Source organism: Crocuta crocuta, unplaced genomic scaffold (assembly GCF_008692635.1).
Source record: "Crocuta crocuta isolate KB4526 unplaced genomic scaffold, BGI_CrCroc_1.0 scaffold219, whole genome shotgun sequence".
Lineage (NCBI taxonomy): Eukaryota > Metazoa > Chordata > Mammalia > Carnivora > Hyaenidae > Crocuta > Crocuta crocuta.
In genome coordinates, this window is record NW_027551572.1 from 7,720,032 (window position 1) to 7,740,807 (window position 20,776).

At 36.0% G+C, this 20,776-nt stretch overlaps 1 protein-coding gene and 1 pseudogene across 1 annotated transcript in view; both read right to left on the reverse strand.

Moving 5' to 3' along the window:
* Window positions 1-17,874, reverse strand: part of SP3 (Sp3 transcription factor) — a 49,038-nt gene extending 31,164 nt beyond the window's left edge. The window contains exon 1 of the mRNA XM_077751132.1: window positions 17,002-17,874. Within this exon, the coding sequence (XP_077607258.1) occupies window positions 17,002-17,785 (784 nt within the window). The 5' untranslated portion in view covers window positions 17,786-17,874. The remainder of the gene's footprint in view (window positions 1-17,001) is intronic.
* LOC144220875 (U4 spliceosomal RNA) lies at window positions 8,494-8,645 on the reverse strand (annotated as a pseudogene).
* Window positions 17,875-20,776: the final 2,902 nt, after the last annotated feature.

Sequence of the window (20,776 nt, forward strand, 5' to 3'; positions counted from 1 at the left end):
GCTAAAAATGAGAGAACTTTACACTTGTAATATTAAGATATCCAACATAAAAATTTTAAATGCAGAAGAATGGGGGTATAGCATGATACAATTCTAAGGTAGAGAACCTATAGGAAAGGTATATTAATGTTTGTACATGTATCCTTCCACTAGAAATATTTCACCCATTAAAAATATACTGCCATCTATACTTCCATAATAATAATAAAAAAAACCTGATAATGATGGCTATCTCTAGGGTAGGGAACTGGGTGGTTAAGATATGGAGGGAAGAAAGCTCTAACTTTTTAATAATTATCCTTTCATACTTTCTGAATTTGTGCCTTGTGCAGGTATTGTTTATTCAATAACTAAATACATTTTTTAAAAGAATTTTAAATGCATTGGGGAAAGACTGAAGCGTAGAAAAAGATTAAATGTTATAAACAAGAGCCTAGAACAGTAAAGGCCAGACTAACAATATAAGAATGGAGAGGAAGAACAGATCACAAAAATATTTCAAAGATAAAACCAAAAGGACTCAGAACTTTCTACAAGGAAACAAAAAAGTTAATTGTGCACCAGCATCCAAGCTGCTAAAGGTACTGGAAAAAAAAAAAAAAAAAAAAAAAAAACCACAATTGTGCTAATTACTCAAGTAGGCACCCAGTGACCCCTGCAATTGGGAAGTAATTTTATTTCCCAATTCTTTGAGATGACCATTTTATATCTTCTTCCTTCTTAAATTTCTATCACCTGACCTCCTCACCCATCTCAGCTTGTGTCTTATTACAAAAGGAAATTACCAGCAGTATGACAAGAATTACCTTATCCTCCCACCACATATCTACATCTGCAAAGCTCCATCTTAGGCCTTTCCTGTCAAAACATGTGATTATCCTTACTTTTATCAGTGGCCAACCCCTACACCTGTGTCCTGTATTTCATCTTGCTTGCCCTCTTAAAAATTTTCCTCTATTATACCTTTTTCTCTGCATCAATTTCTCACTCTTTATTGAGACATTCACAAGAAAAACCCTACCTCGACCTCAAGTCCATCTCCAGCTACCATCTCCTATTTCTTTTTTTTTTAATGTTTTATTTATTTCTAGGAGAGAGAGAGACAGCGTGAGCAGGGGAGGGTCAGAGAGAGAGGAGACACAGACTCTGAAATAGGCTCCAGGCTCTGAGCTGGCAGTCAGCACAGAGCCCAACGCGGGGCTCAAACCCACGAACCGCGAGATCATGACCTAAGCGCAAGTCGGACGCTTAACCGACTAAGCCACCCAGGCGCCCCTACCATCTCCTATTTCAAAATTCCTCTTAACAGGAAAAAAACAAAAAGCCCTTAAAATATTAGTCTGTAATTACTATCACTACTTCCTCTTCCCCTAAATCTTTTAAGTCATTCTATTCAGCCCTTCCTCACCAGCACTCCATTAAAACTTGTCACTAACAACCAGAATCCCATTTCTCTATTAGTTTACATACCTTGCACAATTTCTGAAAAGAACACTCTCCCCCATTCTTAAGCACTTTATTCACTTGACTTCCTGGATATTACTCTCTCTTGGAAGTTACTTCTTTTTCCTTTGCTGGCACCTCCTCTAATTCTCACTTCCTGAATGCTGAAATGCATAGGATTCAGTTCCAAGGATTTCTCTCTCAATTTTGGCTGTTTTAAGTTTCAGTTACTGAAATTTCTATTTGGTTATTTTACAAATATGCTATGTCATTTTTGTAATAGTCTCTAACTCTGTTAAAAAAGTGCTCAAGCTTGGGGGTAGCCTAGGTAGCTCAGTGGGTTAAGCATCGGACTTCAGCTCAGGTCACAATCTTGCGGTCTGAGAGTTCATGCCCCATGTTGGGGTCTGTGCCTGCTTCAAGTTCTGTCTCTCCCTCCCTCTCTCTCAAAAATAAACATTAAAAATATTTTTTAAAAACCTAACTTAAAAAAAGTGCTCAAGTTTGGCTTTTATCTCCTAGACCATAGTAAACAGCCCATGTTAGTCTATGTTTGATAATTCTAATATCCAGAGTTCAAGTAAGTCTTATTTCTGTTGTCTGACGGGTCTCACTCATGCTGTCTCATCTTCTCATATGCCTGGTTACCTATGATTCTGTGCTAGACATTACAATTGAAAAATCTAAAAAAATAATTTGAGGCTCCAAGTGACACTACTTTCCAATCTCTTCTCTAGCTATATTCTCTATTAATTTTCAAAACAAGTGCACTTCAACATCACTTGAGGACTTTTAAAATAGATCTTTCCTGGGGCGCCTGGGTGGTTCAGTTGGTTGAGCATCCAACTCTTGATTTTAGCTCAGGTCATGGTTTCATAGTTCATGAATTTGAGCCTCACACAGAGCCTGCTTGGGATTCTCTGTCTCCCTCTCCCTGTTTCTACCCTGCTCACACACTCTCTCTCTCTCTCAAGATAGATAAACTTTAAAACAAAACAAAATAGGGGTGCCTAGTTGGCTCAGTCGGTTAAGCGTCCGACTTCAGCTCAGGTCATGATCTTACGGTTCGTGAGTTCAAGCCCCACGTCAGGCTCTATGCTGACTGCCAGCTCAGAGCCTGGAGCCTGTTTCAGATTCTGTGTCTCCCTCTCTCTCTGACCCTCCCCTGCTCACACTGTCTCTCTCTCTCAGAAATAAATAAAACATTAAAAGAATTTTTAAAATAAAATAAAATAGATCTTTCCTAAACCTCATTCATGGCAATTAAATTAGAATTGGGAGGAAGGTGAACAAGAGTTGTTGGCATTTTTTAAAAGTTCCCTGTGAGAGCCCACCATGCACCCAAATATTGAGAAGCAATGATCCAAAAGATTCCTCTGGTCACTCTATCTACATTAATGACTCCCAAAGTCTTATCTCTAGCCCATCCACTGTTTACTTAAACCATCCATTTGGCTATCTAATACGCATTTCATAATTAACAGAGCCAAAACAGAAGTCCTAATTCTCCATTTACGCCACCCTTCCCTAGACTTCTTATTACCAGCCTAGCCAAATTCAGTATCCTCTTTTGCCTATACTGTGGCGCTAGTCTTGTGCTTACTCTTGCCATTCCCATCCCCATCCCCCACAGAGATCTCCCAGAGTGATCTTTTTAAAACATAATAAAATGAGGTCATTTCCATACTCCAAACCTTCCTAGGTTTTCCTATTAAAAAATAAATAAAAATCCAAATAGCTTCCCATGGCTTATATCATCTGGCCCCTGCTTTCTTCCAGTCTCATCTTCTAACAACTCTCATTCACCAAGCTCCAACCACCCCAGTTCATTCCCCCATCCAGAAACGCTCATTCCTATAGATCTCAGTATGACAGGCTCCTTTCCTAATGTTTAGATCTGTACTACAATTCTATTTCCTTATAAAGAGGTATTTCCTAAATATCCTACCTAAAATAACCACCAACCTCCATGAGGTTTTTTCATGTTTCCTACTATTCCATAATCCTATGTTTTATTTTCTTCATAACACTAATTACCTAAAATTACTGTTTGCTACTTGTCTTCAGCCACTAAAACACAAATTCATGAGAGTAACGACTTTGTCTCTTTACTATAGCAAGGAACTTAAAAAAAATTACCTGGAATAGTTTAGCATACCCTCAAACATCTGTTGACTGAATGAATGATGATAGATTACTCTCACCCAGGTTACGGAGAAGATGTTTTTACTACTCATCAGAGGAGAATTTATGAGATTTATGGAAAGCGTCATGTCAAGTACCCTCATAAAATAAAACTGGATACAAAAACTATCCCAAGAACCACTAAAATGATCCAGTATTTTAGAGACTGGCTTTAATAAAGTTATTCTCTTAGATTAAAAGTAATACAGCACTATAGATCAATGTATCAATGAAAGCATACTAATGAAAATCACACACTAGGTGCTTTCCATTGTGTTCTGTCTATCCAGAACCTAACTTGCTTTATTACTACTGACGACATTATGGAATAAATTTGGTTAATGTCAAATTGAATATACTACTTAAAAAAAATAAAGGGAAAAATATTTAGAAACAGACACTGAGCACCATGTTAAAGATGCATCTCATGAGTTGAATTAGTTGACCTAAGATTCCAAGATTTAAACTGCATAGCTACATAAGAATAATACTGCTATTATATTTACCAATGTTAGACAGTTACCTGAGACTGCTGCATCATCCTCAAAGAATTATTCATGGATGTGTGAACACTATATTTCCATAGAATCTAAAATGCTTTTCCTCTGAAAAAAGTATACATTGTACTCCAGATAAGAATTATAATCTGAAATTCCCAATGACTTGCAGAAACTCTTGAATTACATTAGATGACTTGTAAATGAATATAAATTAAACTCAAAAGCTATGTTCCAAAGTTTCTAAACTATTTTGCTCAAAAAAGTGTCTAGTAAAAACTTACATATACCAAAAACTCACCATGGCCAAACTTAAAGACAAACGGAGAAAATATTTGTGGCATGTAACAAAAGATTAATGTCCTTAACATATAAAGATGTCTTTAAAATATACATATATAAAAATATTTTACAAATTAATGTGGGAGAAATATGCAAAAAAAAACATGGAAGGCAACTGACCAAACACAATTTGCCAATAAAGAGGCAAATACATTCAAGTTCCCTAATAATAAATGAATGCATTAGATTCTATTTATGCCCTCCAAAACTTTGCTCATTTGATAAAATGATATCCAAGTATGAATGAAGCATGCAAAAGTATAATGCCGGTGCAAGAGCATTTTTGCAACACATAGAAAAGTCTTAAATAATTAACATTCTTTAACCCAACAATTCCACTTTTAGTACTTATGCAATAGAAATGTGAGCAAAGATTTCTATATAATAGGAAAAAATAAGAAATAACCTAAACACTTGATAAAAGATTAAATTATGGAACATCCATACAAACATACTTAGTGATGAAACTAAGTAAATAGAAATAGAAGTAAATAGAAATGTGAGCAAAGATTTCTATATAATAGGAAAAAATGAGAAATAACCTAAACACCTGATAAGAGATTAAATTATGGAACATCCATACAAACATACTTAGTGATGAAACCAAATAATCATGCAGAAAACTACTATGGAAAAATGCACGTTAATACATTGTTTGAAAAAGTTACAAAGCTGTTGTGTACATGACCTCAATTTTATCAAGACACTTAAGAATATATAATATGCACAGAAAAACAGACTGGAATATTACATAGCAGATTACTAGCAAATAATTTACCAGCTTTACTGGCTGTGAAATTACTACTATTTTTTTCTGTTTCCTTTTCAGAGTCCCGAATTTCTGTATCTAGGACTCTTTTGCTTTGCTATGTTTCTTCTCTTTTCCAATTTTCTGTCAGGCAGATAATTTTCTACTGGATTGATAATTTTCTATCTCCTGCCCCAATTTAGAAGTTAAAAATTGCATTTTTTCCCTCTTGTTTCTTATATCAAAATTATAAATTTCTACAAAAAGACTAAAACTATTCTCTGTAAAGATCATCCTCCTAAAAATGACAAGAACCTTTACCCACACCTGGATTCCTTTATTTTCATATTTAGCATTCCATTTCTTTTTCAACAATATAAACATTAACTACCAAAAATGAATGCTATATATTAAAACATAATTGATAAAACATGAGTTCATAAAGATATCCCAAAAAAATAAAGAGAATCTGATAGGACTAGGACACCAATTCATTCAAAAACAGATAAATAAAAGGAATGAATTTAATAGTTTATCCTTTTTTTTTTTTAAATTGAGCAGCACACAAAAGTTCATTAGAGTCTAAGATTAGAAAGTAAGAATAGTAGGAAAGCTCTCTTTACAGAGAGGAACAATGGAAAGCAAATGCCCGTATCTTGCCTTTCTTGTACAAACCTTACTTTTGGTAACCAAACAGCTAATAAGGGAAAGTTTTTTTATGGAAGAATCAAAGCTGGAACACAAAAAGACTCAGAAAACTAGAAAAATCGTCACTGTACAAACCTTAATGAAATAGTGAATCCAAATGACAATGAAAAGCTGTTAAAACTATTAGCTGAGAAGCAGAGAGTCAGAGGTACATCAATCAATAAAATATAATAGTCTCTGAATCCTAATTTGAACAAATTAATCCTTAAAAAGCCTTTAAATTTTTTAAAATTTATTATTGAAATACAATTGACATACAGTGTCATAGTAGTTTCAAGTGTACAACATATTGATTTGACAATTCCATACCTTACTCAATGCTCACCACAATTCACGTTAGTCACCATCTGTCACTATACGTTATTACAATATTATTGACTATTTTACACTCCCTATGCTGTACTTTCATTTCCATGGCTTATTTATTTTATAACTGGAAGTTTGTACCTCTTAATCCCTTTTAATTATTAAAAAAGACATTTTTTTAGCCAACTGGGGAAAGTTAAATATTGTGAGGATATTAGGTAAAATTAAAAGATTACTAGGAGCGCCTGGGTGGCTCAGTTAAGCGTCCAACTTCGGCTCAGGTCAAAATTACTGAGGACATCAAGGAGCTTTTGTTTGTGTGAGTTATATTGATTTTGCAGAGGATGGGGTGAGGGAGAATAGCTGACTATGAAGTGGTACATAGGAATTGGTAGGAGTGATGAAATGATACTGTATCTTGAATATGGCTGAGATTACATGTTAAGTGCATGTGGTTGTCAAAATGTGCAGAATTATGCCCTAAAAAGGATGAATTTTTAAAAAGTATGTAAATAATGTCTTTACAAAAAAATGGGAATGCAAATTCGTGCAGCCACTCTGGAAGACAGTATAGAGGTTCCTCAAAAAAATTAAAAATAGAACTACCCTATATCCCAGCAATTGTACTACTAGGTATTTATTCAAGGAATACAGATGTGCTGTTTCGAAGGGGCACATGCACCTCAATGTTTACAGCAGCACTACCGACAATAGCCAAAGCATGGAAAGCATGTGTGTACCCNTGACATCTTGCCATTTGCAACTAACTACGTGGACAGAAACAGAGGGTATCATGCTAGGCAAAATTAGTCTGAGAAGACAAATATCATATGACTTTACTCATGACAAATTTAAGACACAAAACAGATGAACATAAGGGAAGGGAAGCAAAAACAACATAAGACAGGGAGAGGGACAAAACATAAGATACTCTTTAAAGAGAACAAACTGAGGGTTGCTGGAGGGGTTGGGGGAGGATGCACTAAATGGGTAAAGGGTATTAAGGAATCTACTCCTGAAACCATTGCTGCGCTGTATACTATAACTTGATGCAAATTTAAAAATATAAATAAATTTTTAAAAAATTAAAATTTAGAAAATTAAGAAAAAATAAAAGTTTTTTGGGGGGTGCCTAGGTGGCTCAGTCGGTTAAGCATCCGACTCCAGGTGAGGTCATGATCTCACGGTTCATGGGTTCAAGCCCCGTGTCAGACAGCCCCATGTGCTGACAGCCAGCTCAGAGCCTGGAGACTGTTTCGGATGCTGTGTCTCCCTCTCTCTCTGACCCTCCCCTGCTCACACTGTCTCTCTCTCTCAGAAATAAATGAAATGTTTAAAAAAAATTTTTTTAAAAAGAAAATTTTAAAAATTTGAGGTACTCAAAGGGCCTTTGTTTACATAAGTATAATCTACCAATATTTACCATATTAGGAATCAAAATGGGGAAAAATTTTAAACTGTATTAACTTTAAAATAACAAAACTCATTAAACGTTAACATCAACATTTTGATGTAAATATATTTTCAAATAAGTGGGAAGAATATGAATGTTTTCCAAATCTCTTTAATATCTAGCGTATTAGAAAACAACTAGACCTCATATAAGCTTCTATGTTCAATCTGTTGCTACCACCCATTGGGTATAGCCTCAGGAAACTCAACTGCACACTACATGTGAAATGAGAGTAAAAAGGGCAAATGACATATTAGGATTATTATGAAAATGTCTTTGACCTCACAGACCCCCATGAAAAGGTACCAGAGACTGACTCCCAAACCACACACAGAGAAATCATTCCATCAGTATTCTGTGTTAAAATTATACAATTCTGAAATTCTACTTTAAAATACTCTGAAAGAATAAAATTTTAAAAGGCAGAAATAGAGGAAAGAAGAATGACAGAACACTGATAAGTGTTGAAGCGAGGAGGTGGTTACATTAAAGTTCACTATACATTTCTCTGCTTTATGAAATTTCCTACAACTCTTAAAGTTACAAGTATTTTATTGTCAGTTAAACTGTTTATTTTTTTTATTTTCGAGAGAGAGACAAGGGAGAGGAGTAAAGAGAGAGAAAGAAAAAGACAGAGAGAAAGAGAGAGAGAAAGAGGGAGGGAGAAACTTAGGCAGGCTTCACACTCAGTGCAGAGCCCGACACAGGACTCAATCCCATGACCCTGAGAAATCAGGACCGGAGATGAAATCAAGAGTCAGACACTCAACCAACTGAGCCACCCAGGTGCCTCTACACTGTTAATTTTTTATCCACTTCTGTGATCACTATTATTTCCTCATTGACCACTCATTTCCATTTTTCTACTTAACCCTTCAGTAGTTGGTTTAGGGAGGTCTTTGATTAGCAATAATCGCGCCTCGGATAAACCTCATTGGCTACGATACTGCCACTGCGCAAAGCTTGGTTTAGGGAGGTCTCTGAACAGTAAACTCTCAGGCCTTGAATATGTAAAATGTCTTCATTACATCCTAAGTTTTGAGTAGAAGTTTAATTGCGCATAGAATTCCTAACTGCTGGTTACTTTCTCTCAGGACTATGAAGATATTACTACACTACCCATCCAGCATCTGTGTGGCTGATGACACAGATGTGTTTGTAGTTCCGCAATTTCTATGTAAGTAATGTCTTTCTGTTAAAATTTAAGATTATTCTTCTCCATAATTTTTGTATAAATCAGGGGTGAATTTATTTTTGTTTTTCTTAATACCTGAAGTAAAATTTTCATCTGTGGACTATATTTCTTCAACAGAAGAAAATTCTCATCCATTATCTCAACAAATACTACTCCTACCATTTAGTTTATTTTTTTTATAAAATTCCTGTCTTGGTGGCTCTCTTTCAAGTCTCCTGACTGTTCGTTCATGATCTCTATGCTATATTGTGGGCAAATTCCTCTGTACATTACTATTCACTCACTCTTTTCCTAGGTCTAGCCTAAAGACTGCCCCTATTTCCTCCTCCCACTCCTCCACAAATTTCTTTATTTCACCTAATCTAAAACAATGCTGACAAGACACACCATTATCAGTAAAAAAGAAAAAGCACTATAAATTAAACACTGACATGCCATAGATTGTAAGATATACTCCGTGTTTCAGAAATATTAAATGTTAAACAATGTGTGTTTTAGAAGCAACGAAATATGTTTAGCATTTCTAGGACTTCTGATTCTTGGTTTACATATCTTCCCTTGTTTTACAACTTCCTTTATACCACTGACAATTATAAACATACTGATCTTATTTTATTATTTTTTTAGAGAGAGAGCATGAGCAGTAGAGGAAGAGAGAATCTTAAGTAGGTTCCATGCCCAAAGCAGAGCTTGACAAGAGGTTCGAATGCACAATCCTGAGATCATATATAACTTGAGCCGAGTAAGAGTCAAACGCTTAACCAACTGAGCCATCCAGGTGCCCCTAAACATACTGATTTTTAAATTAAACTCTTCAATAGGTTGTTCTTTCTTTAATCTGACATAAACTGATTTCCTAATTATTGAGTTTCTTGGCTAGCTTTCATAGATTTTTGCATTCACCATGTATTTTGGAATTTTGGTTTTCAGGCTTATCTTCAGTAAAATTTTTCTCTCTGTATTCCATGGCTGGAATTCTTGCAAGTGCCTTCACAAATCTCCCTGGCCCCAACACTGACCCAAATCTCATATTGGGTTTAAAGGAAACACTAGGGATATCACAAATCCAGACCCTGAGATTGTACAGTTCAGCGTTTCAGACCAGTTTAAATGCTGGTCAGATGGTGTTCCTGTCCTCCTAATTCCCTGTAACCTCTTCACATTTCGGTAACTGTACAGCCTCAATTAAGCCAAACCGTGGAGTAACAGAGAGCAACACTGTCTTTTTAAATTCCCCTTTTAAAAAAAATAAGCTGTACTCCAGCTCTTGGTTTTGTTTTGTTTTGTTTTGTTTTTGTTTAAGAGAGAAAGAGCACACACAGGCAAGCAGGGAAGAGGGGCAGAGGTAGAGAGAGAATCTTAAGCAACCTTGATGCAGGGCTTGATCCCACGACCCTGGAATCATGACCTGAGCCTAAATCAAGAGTTGGATGCTTAACCAACTGAGCCACCCAGGCGCCTGCCAGCTCTTGGTTCTAAGCAGTGAATCGGAGATCCCTGGCTCTTCCATCCTCATATGGGGTTACTTTTATCTATATTAATAGATAATTAAATAGGATATAATTCCTGACCTAAATACTTAGCAGGTATGTTCATCCTATAAAAAAAAAAGTAAAAAAAAAAAACTAACTAAAACTTAAGCAGGATTAAAAAACTGTATAGGCAGTATGATTGTAATATTAAAAAACATACATGACACCAAGTTTTATCCTGAAAGATTACAGACTTCCACCTCCTACCTTAAAATTTCCAAAAAGAGGGGTACATGGGAGGCTCAACCAGTTAAGCAGCCAACTCTGGATTTCAGCTTAAGTCATGATCTCACAATTTGGGAGATTGAGCCCAACATCAGATTCTGCACTGACAGCTCAAAGCCTGCTTGGAATTCTCTCTCTGCCCTTCCCCTTTTTGCATGTGTGCATGCTCTCTCTCAAAATAAACTTTAAAAAAAATGTCCAAAAAGAAAAAAATATTTCCACAATGTTTTTATTTCCCATAGCAATCATGTACTACTTTTATAAGCAAATAAAGCAACGTCAGTAAGTACAGAAAACACATAATTATAAGACTATAACTGAATGAATAAAAAGCATAGGGGAAATCAGAGTATGAATGATTTTCCAAAGCCTTAAAATAAAAATTTTAGAAGTTTCCAAAATTTAGTGAAAGCATATACAGTATACAAAGTCTCAAATGAAGAGTTCATAATTAGAAACAAAGCAGGGTATACTGTGTAATATCTAAAAGATCCTCAGGTTACGTTTAATAAAACACTTTTAAGGTCTACATAAAACAATAGCTAGACTGGCCCCTCTATTTGTATAAGAGGGCTAAAAGATCTACCAATTACCTTAAATCATCATGGATCACAGTCAGTCACATTTCTTTCCATTCTTTAGCTCTACAAAGACTGCATTTCCTATCATACACTCTCCTTTTCAAGCAACAGTTTTGACCTTTTAGCAGTATTTGTACATTCCTATAATCAGCCAGTTCTGACGTATGATTACTTAGATAAAACCAAAAAGTATTATTACTTTCACTTTGTTAGAATCACCAATAAAAAGGTTTCAGAAGATATTCCTCTTCCACTTACCATGGAAAAAATATATATATGGCTAGTACCTTCCTCCAAAAAATGAAAGAAAAAAACCCCGTACTGATGTAAATCAAATTAAATAGCAGAACACCAAATCAGTGTAGTATAGTAAAAAAACAAAAACCACACAAAGGCTAGTTGTAAGAGCCTTGGGCCAGTTTCCTTTTCTACCCAAATGTTAGAATAGTAACAAGATTACTGCCAAGAAAGAATTACAGTATATATCTAAAAACACCTAAATAGTGGTGGACACATCTCTCCCTTTTGCCCTTGCCCTTCAACACTTTTAACTATGAAAGTTTTAAAAATCCAACTTTTTGTAATGCTTCCATTTTCTCCCTACTAATTTTAAAAAGCACAGCTACCAACCAATCCACAACTATGCAGTTATCCAAGAGTAATAGGAAATTCCAAACATGAGGCTTTTTGCTCTAAAGAAGTAATGAGAGGCGCCTGGGTGGCTCACTTGGTTAAGTGTCTGACTCTTGATTTGGGTTCTAATCATGATCTCAGGGTTCATGGGATTGAGCCCTGCACTGGGCTCTACATTGATAGCACCAAGCCTGCTTGGGATTCTCTCTCTTCCTCTCTCTGCCCCTCCCGTCAACTCACACACACAAGCTCTCTCTCAAAATTAATAATCTTAAGAAAATAAAGAAATAATGCTTTCCATAAACCTTTCTTCCTACCTCAAACATCTGACTGAAATTTAAATGTGCCCAGTCTTGAAGGATAAATTTGTATTTATATAACAAAATCTGGTAGAGGACTAAAATTTGAGAGCCTGAGTAAGTCAGTCTTGATGTGAACTCTGAAGACATTTTCTGATCAGAAAAAATGTTGGAAAGATACATAAATCCATACTTTGTCTCCTCCTACCCATCTTCAAATACCCAGTAATGGTAGACAAAACAAAACTTCAACAACAGAACAGCATGCATTTCTCAATGGGTAAGAAACAGAAATATAATCAGTGAGTGCAGTTGCAGCTCCGAGCATGACAAGCTCTATGTTCAGTCTGGTTTCTAAGGGATAAGAGTCACTAAAGATACCCATCATGAGGAGGAGCCCAGAGTCAGATGCAGTGCCTTAAACAGGCAAGAGCAGGTCATTTTTGTTAAAGGGGAGCTTAAGAAAAACAAAAAGTCAAAGAAATTCCAAAACCCCAGTAAAAAAAAAAAAAATGTGTGCCTTCTCATTTATTGTGAAAATTGTTACATACTTACAAAACCAAAAACTCAAACCAATGATGTTAACAGTTTTTGAAGCATTTCATCTGGGAATACTATGCTCTAATACAGATTTTAAAAACCTCATTTTCAGGAAAAACACATCCTAAAATTAGTTATCTAGGGGCGCCGGGGTGGTTCAGTTGGTTAAGCGTCTGACTTCGGCTCAAGTCATAATCTCATGGTTCGTGGGTTCAAGCCCTGTGTCGGGCTCTGTGCTGACAGATAGCTCAAAGCCTGGAGCCTGTTTCAGATTCTGTTATCTCCCTCTCTCTCTGACCCTCCCCTGCTCACGCGGTCTCTCTCTCAGAAATAAATAAACCATTAAAAATTTTAAAAAATAAGTTATCTTGCTTCTTGCCAATTAAAAAGTCAGCACACCAAGGGATAGTTTTCCAATCACCAAATATCCCCCAAATTAGAATTTCCTGCGTTTCATTACTAATTATGCTGTTGTCTACTATGTAGCATTTATTCCCATTCTCTTTTCTCAAAAATTTTCCCCGTTCCTTTAAAATTGGGACAAAATTCACTTTTAATGGCCTCCCGGAGTGCTTCTTTTAGTTTACCTTCCTTGCCACCATTCAATAAATTAAATTACCACTTTAAAAAGTCCACTTCGTATTTATTTCATACAATGTTACTATTTTGATAGTATTTTAGAAATAAACTAATGAAGCATTTGGTACTTTGTAACAATCTGATTTATGACTAACATAAATCCACAAAATCACAAATAAATTCCCTAGGGATGTTTTTCTAGCATGTATAGATCTCTACAACCTTAACTTTATTCAAGCTTTAAAAACTGGTTTCTAAAAACTACCAGCAAATCTTCAGAAGTCTGTTATTCTACCAGTATTCTCAAGCTTTTTGGTCTCAGAACTCCTTCTAAGTTTTAAATATTACTGAAGTCTCCAAAAGCTTTGTTCATGTAGGTTATATATTTTGATATCTACCATATTAAAATTTATAAGAGAAACTAATTTTTTGTTTTGTTTAAAAATAGTAAATCCACGTCAACATAAATTAACATTTTATGAAAAACGACTATTTTCCAAAAATATAAACAAAAAGCTTAATGAGAGACCATGTTTTACACTTTTGCAAATATCTTTAAAAATATCTAGGTTAAAAGAAAATTCTACATTCTATCTTGTGCAACATGTGGTTTGGGCTGAAGCGCATGAAGAATGTCTAGTCTTACAAAGAAACATGGCTAGAAAAGGAAAAAATAATGATGGTCTTTTCAGTCAACTGTGGGTATTCTTTGTATGATACTACGTCAAACTTGACAGGTGGCAGTTTCTTAAAAGTCAGTTCCGGTGTAAAATCTGAAACCATACTGATAAACTTCCCATACACCTGTTACAGGTTTATCTCAAACTTTAAATGGATCTTTTTACCCCTGCATGATTTTGTAATGTGAACTGGTCATTTGACAACTACTGGTTCAACTGAGCTATCACACAAATTTTCCAAATGTTGGCACATTTCATTTTAATACAGTATCAAATCCTACTTACTAATATCATATCCATGTCATCAACAAAGTGTTTAATTATTAACAAGCTATTAAGTCATTAGGAATAGACCTGAGTTTTCCAAAATTCTAATTTTCACTGGAAAACCCAAATTTTATCATCGGTAGCAAATACTGTCAGGCTTTTGTTCTTAAGTGACAGGCTCACTTAACTCTTTTTTTTTTTTTTAAATAAGTATTCGCCTTAAATACATGAGTCTCTCGATAACCATAGTTTGTCAGTTGTAATTTCAAGTAAAAACAGTCTTTCATAAAAACAGCATACAGTTCACCTTGCATAATCAGGAAAAAAATTATTTTTTAAAGATAATCATCTTATTTACAGCATGAAATAGAAATTGCTTCATTAAAGCATACTTCCCATTTTGTCACAAAGAATATTACAAAGACATGTAGCAGGAATTGCAAATTAAATACAATAAGACAGCACTTCACATCCAACTGGATGGCTATGATCAAAAAGAGGGGTGCCTGGGTGGCTCAGTCAGTTAAATATCTAACTTTGGCTCAGGTCATAATCTCACCCAGCCCCACTTCGGGCTCTATGCTGACAGCTCTTGGAGCCTGGAGCCTGCTTCAGATTCTGGATCTGGATCTGGATCTCTCTCTCTCTCTCTCTCTCTCTCTCTCTGCTCCTCCCCCACTCACACCCTGTCTCCATCTCTCTTTCAAAAATAAGTAAACATTTAAAAAAATAAAAAAAAATAACAAGTGTCAGTAGGGATATAGAGAAATTGGAAAATTCAAACGTTGGGGAGAACGTAAAATGGTGAAGAAGTTTGGTAGCCCTTCAAATGTGAAATACAACCATACAACCCAGCAATTCCACTCCTTAGTATATAACCCAAATAAACAAAAACATATCCACACAAAAGCTGTCCATAAATGTTCACAGCTGCGTTACTCACAATAGCCAAAAGTAGAAACACAGTCCCTCAACAGGTAAATGAATAAAATGAGGTCTATCCATACCATGGAATATTATTCAGCCACAAAAAGGAATGAAATACTGACACAAGCTACAACAGAGATGAACCTCGAAACTGTTATACTAAATGAAAGAAGTCAGACACAAAGAAGCCACAAAATGCATGATTACATTGATGTGAAATAACAGGCAAATCTAGAATAGGCAAATCCAAAGAGACAGAAGGTAGATTAATAGTTGTCAGGGTAAGGGGAGGGAGGGAATGAGGACTGACTACTGATGGGCTTGGGTTTTTTTGTTGGTGGTTTTTGTTTGTTTTTTTGCAGGGTGATGAAAATGCTCTAAAATTAGACAGTGAGGATAGTTGCACAAGTCTGACTATATAAAAAACCACTGAATTATATACTTTAAAGAGTGAATTGAGAATTTTATGGTATGTGACTTGTACTTCAGTAAAGTTATTTTTTTTTAAAAGACATGCAGCACAAGAGTCAAGATTTAGTAAAAGTAACTATTTTGACCGATTCATCAAGGTCGTCCTTCAGTGAAAATGCGATTTTTCTTTAACTGCAAGTACATGGTCGTGAAGAATATAACAAGTAGTAGTACAGTTTGGAAGTAGTACTACTTTCATTTTTGCCAAGACACAAGCCATTTTAGCCACTATCATGGAAATGTCACCACAATGAAAAAGGCAAAGAACACGAGTATTATGAAAAGTAGTTTGACATCAAGGACCTCTGAGAGGGTTTCTGGGATCTCCCAGGGACCCACAGACCATGGTTTGATAATGGCTGCTCTAAACAACTGCTTCAGGACACTCAAATGCAATTAAAGTCTTGCCAAGTACGGATCTGAGGCTTCAAAACAATTCCAATTTTTAAGCATAGATGACAAATTTCTTCAGAGAAAGAAGTAGTATCTATGGTGATGGGAATTATTTCAAAAAAATTAAATTCAAGTGTCCTAATGTAAGAGTTTGCAAACTTTGACCCAGTAGAAGGTAATGATAGTAGTAAAATCAACACAATAACCCGAATACAAAATAGAGGAGTAAAATTAAGGACTTAGTGCACAACAAAACATTCAATAAGATGTTCTCTAAATAACCACATTAAAGTAATGATACTATCTCTTTTAAAACTGTTTTTTAAATTTCTGCACAACATTCAAAGAGTAGACTTCTGAGATTTCTACCCATGCTATCAGTAACCATATATCTAGCATGGTTAAATGTAATGCCCATTACACACTTGTAAGAATAAACTAACACAGAATCAAAAAATTTTAGGTTTGGAAAGTACCCTAGATATAGTTACCTGTCCAACAACCCCATTTTATATAATGAGAAAACTGAGTTTGCAAGAGAAAAAGTTAACTTGGCCAAAACCAGACAGCTACGTAGTGGGGGAGAGAGTCTGGGTTCCCAGTGTTATGTTTTCATCATGCCAAACATATCTGATTCCCCAACCAAATATAATGCATAAAACATTTAACCTACATCACACCAAGCACAACCAAGACACCTTACCTGCCAAATAAAAATTCTGTAATGCTTGACAATACCAATCAAATGTGAAAACAGATATAAAACTGGGGGGAAACTACAAACATAATTGGCATAATAGAGAAAGGATTCCTTGACTTCAAAACTTTTCAATGAAGAGTAATCTGGAAGACACTTTGATGTCTACCATTCATACAAACATAGCGAAACATATCATCACCTTTAAAGGCAGCCAGATACTGAAAAGACCTTAAGCCAAAAAATATCCCTACACGTTAACAAATCGCTGATCTATGGCATGACATGACTTAAGACTCACCTGCAGGACTGTCAGCATTCTCTCCTGGGTGTAGCTGTATACCAGTAGAATCTATAGAGTTCACTGTAACTGTCTGTAGATTTGGCAACTGACCAGTGCTTAGACTAACTGGAGTTGAAGTCAAGGCTCCACCTGCTGCAACTTGACCAAGCGTGAGCGTCTGAACGGGCGTCAAAGTTATTTGTTGCGCAGCAGTATTCTGTATTTGCAAATTCTGCAAGTTCTGGACCCCTTGTACTTGAAATGTTTGCCAAGTTATCTGTCCAGAAGGGGTCACTGTCTGTGCCTGAATTAAAAAGGTTCCAGGATTCAGCTGCAACTGAAGATTTTGCAAAGCCTGTTGCGATATATTTTGACCACTAGCTTGCACACCATGGATTGTCTGTGGTGTAATACCTTGCACAATTTGGGCTTGACTGGTTGGCTGCTGAGACTCTTGAAGTTGTAGATGTTGTACAACAGGCTGTGCTGTAGAAACCTGAATGTTCTGAGCCTGTGTCTCTTCAGAAACAGGCGACTGGATATAATTTCCCTGAAGATCTGAAGAATGGACTTGCCCACTAGAAGTAGTCAAGCTATTTGTGTTTTGTTGTAATATACCTGTACTATCTATAGTAACAGGCAACTGTGATGAAGAAGATGTTGGCACAAATAAATCTGTATCAGTATTAGTTTCATTAATATCAGGAGAAACCCGCTCACCAGTCCTTTCTGAATTGTCTGAACTATCCATAGCTTGTCCTGTGTTTATCAAATGTCCATCGGCATTAATGCCTGCAGTCATTGTCTGAGAACTGCCCGAGAGTCCCAAAGAATCTAGATCGACACTATTGATTGGTACAAAGGTAATATTTCCTGGCAGACCAAGAGGCACATTAGCAACTACTTGGGTTTGGCCAGGAAAAGATGAACCACCAATTGCAACTCCCTGAACCTGGACTTGACCAGTCTGTGGTATGAGATTCTGGATATTAGCAGGAGGTGTTCCAGAGGCAAGCAAGGTTTGATTAGAGCCAGGAATGATCTGAATTTGACCACTTTCTTGATTTATACCCCCATTATCTGAAGAGCCTGTGAAACCAATCTGAACCTGCTGACCATCTGTTGACTGAATCTGTGGTATTACTTGATATTGAACATTGGACACTGTACCATTTGATGAATCTGATCCTGGGGCAACTGAAAATATTTGCTGATTCTGCAAATTTTGAAGGGGAAGGACATACTGCCCACTCGAAGTAGCAGCACTTGGAATCTGTACTAGATTACCAGCTTCATCTTTTATAGTTGTAGGTGTGGCTGACAAAACTTCCCATCGGTTTGGTGCTCCTCCTAACTGTGCAGAAGCCAAATCACCTGTCTGGACAAAGAAAATAAAAAAGGTTATATGATATATATCTGTGACACATTTAAATCAATCCTCAAAAAAATCTTAAAAACTGACATAAATTCTACCACCTGAAATTAAAAGTTCTCTTAGTAACACAGTAGACTTCAAATACTGAAACAGCACAATATAAACTACAATAATTATTATTTTCAATTTTGCTAGTTATCACAAAGGTAACCCATGCTATTTGAGCAGGAAAAAATATCACAGTATTCTTTGTTTTACGACCACAAACTGGTCTCCTGTTCTCTCACCTATGATCTCTAATCCATACAGTTAAATAAATAAAAACATAGGGGGCTAGAAAAGATTATGAACAGCTCATACCAAACACTATTGCAAACACTGAGGAGTTCAAAAAATATATATACTAAAATACGTATCACTAAATCAGGTGCATTATATTTGTGTACAAAAAGGAAACACAACTAGTACAGTGTTATGAAATCATCTAAGTAAAAAAGTCAAGATTTGTGTATTACTGCTATAAACCTAAGTCAAGCTGTTAAAGCTCCTCTTTTATGGCATATATTAATGTCCTCCAGAGTAAATTCTTGACTAGGACTACTCCATTAGCAAACCATCAAATACTTTTCCCATGAACTACAAAAAAAATATGAGACCTTAAAACTTTTTAATGAGGAAAGCTTATTGCCCTGTGACCACATGGCAAAGTCACTCCATCTGAAAGGTTTTTCTAAAATCTAAAATCTGGAGGATACAGACTATGGTTTTATCTACTACCCTATTTATGTTTGCAATAAAATGACAGACATATACACTGTATTCTGTGACGTAATAGAATTTAGTTATAATACTCATATTTTATAGATGGGCAACACAGGAAAAATATCTACATAGGAAAGCAAAGAGCAATAAAATCTTACACATCAATATCAAAGGGTAAAATTTTTTAAGAGAATAAAAGTAATGTCTCACACTGGAGCCATTCTTTTAGTGCCAAATACCATGATAGTGATTTATAAGATTATTATCATCTACTCTTTACAACAATCTTACAAGGTAGGTGTTATCACTATCCTCATTTCACAAATGAAAAATCACACAGCTATCAAATGACCAAGACAGGATTTAAAACTAGGCCAAATCTAACTCCAGAACTTAGGGCTTTAATTCATACCAAACCAGTCTCCCACTAAGATCAAGGGTAAATAAAGACACAGGGAATAAGACCTTGTATGAATTGGGGCGCCTGGGTGGCTTAGTCAGTTAAGCATCCGACTTTCGCTTAGGTCATGATCTCACGGTTCGTGGGTTCGAGCCCCGCGTCGGGCTCTGTGCTGACTGCCAGCTCAGAGCCTGGAGCCTGTTTCAGTCTGTGACTCCCTCTCTCTCTGACCCTCCCCTGCTCACGCTGTCTCTCTCTCTCTCCTAGAAATAAATAAAACATTAAAAATAAATAAATAAATCCATTCATGTCATTTTATGGTCCTTAAAACCCTCAAATGGTTTCCATTTTGCTTGGCATAAATCTCAACCTCCTTACTGCCTCCTCTCATTATCTAGCCCCCTTCCCAAATGTCACTTCCTCCAAGATGCTGGCCAAGCTCCCACAGCTCACTCTTCATCCCCTTGCCTGCTTTACTTTCTAGAGAAACTCACTGGCTGAAACCATGTCTGCTTACTTATTGCTTCTCTTCTCACAGCACTGTAAACCCTAAAGTCTGTGCTTCATCCTGGTTATCCCTGCACCCCCAGGGAATACAGTAGTCCCTGGCCCNAATAAATAAAACATTTAAAAAAAAAAAAAAAAAGACTTTGTATGAATTCCTCTCAAAATAAAGCCATTCCTATGCCACTTCCTTCTCCATCTATATGTGATCTCCTATGACCGTGCGTATCACTACACAATGAAAACATAACCATATCTAGTCCAGCATTCTCAACCTAGAACCCATGCTTGGGCATCAAGGGATCTCGGACTCCTCTAAAATAACATAGGAACTTTTTGAGAATGTATAACTAGGGAGCAGGATAATCTACGGTTTCACTGTATTCTCAAAGGAGGTCTATGACCACAGAAAAGGTTAAAACCTATACATTCTCTCAGTATAAACCATTCCACAAAACGTAATACAAATATTGTGGAACCAGAAGATTTTAAAAGTTTCTTAAAAAAAACTCACTACCTAATTTTCATGGAGACATGTAGTTGAAAGCATGTATTTCAATGGATGAACCACACAGTTCAACGACTCAATTCAAGACATTTGAGCCTATTTGTCAAGCTGAAATAAGCATGAGTAAGCTCATGAAACATACAATGTCTATTTTAAATGGTTCACAGTTTATCCAAGCAGACATAAAAAATACAGGCTACTTCTATGTGAATATGATCAAAATACTTTTGGGAAATATATAAGA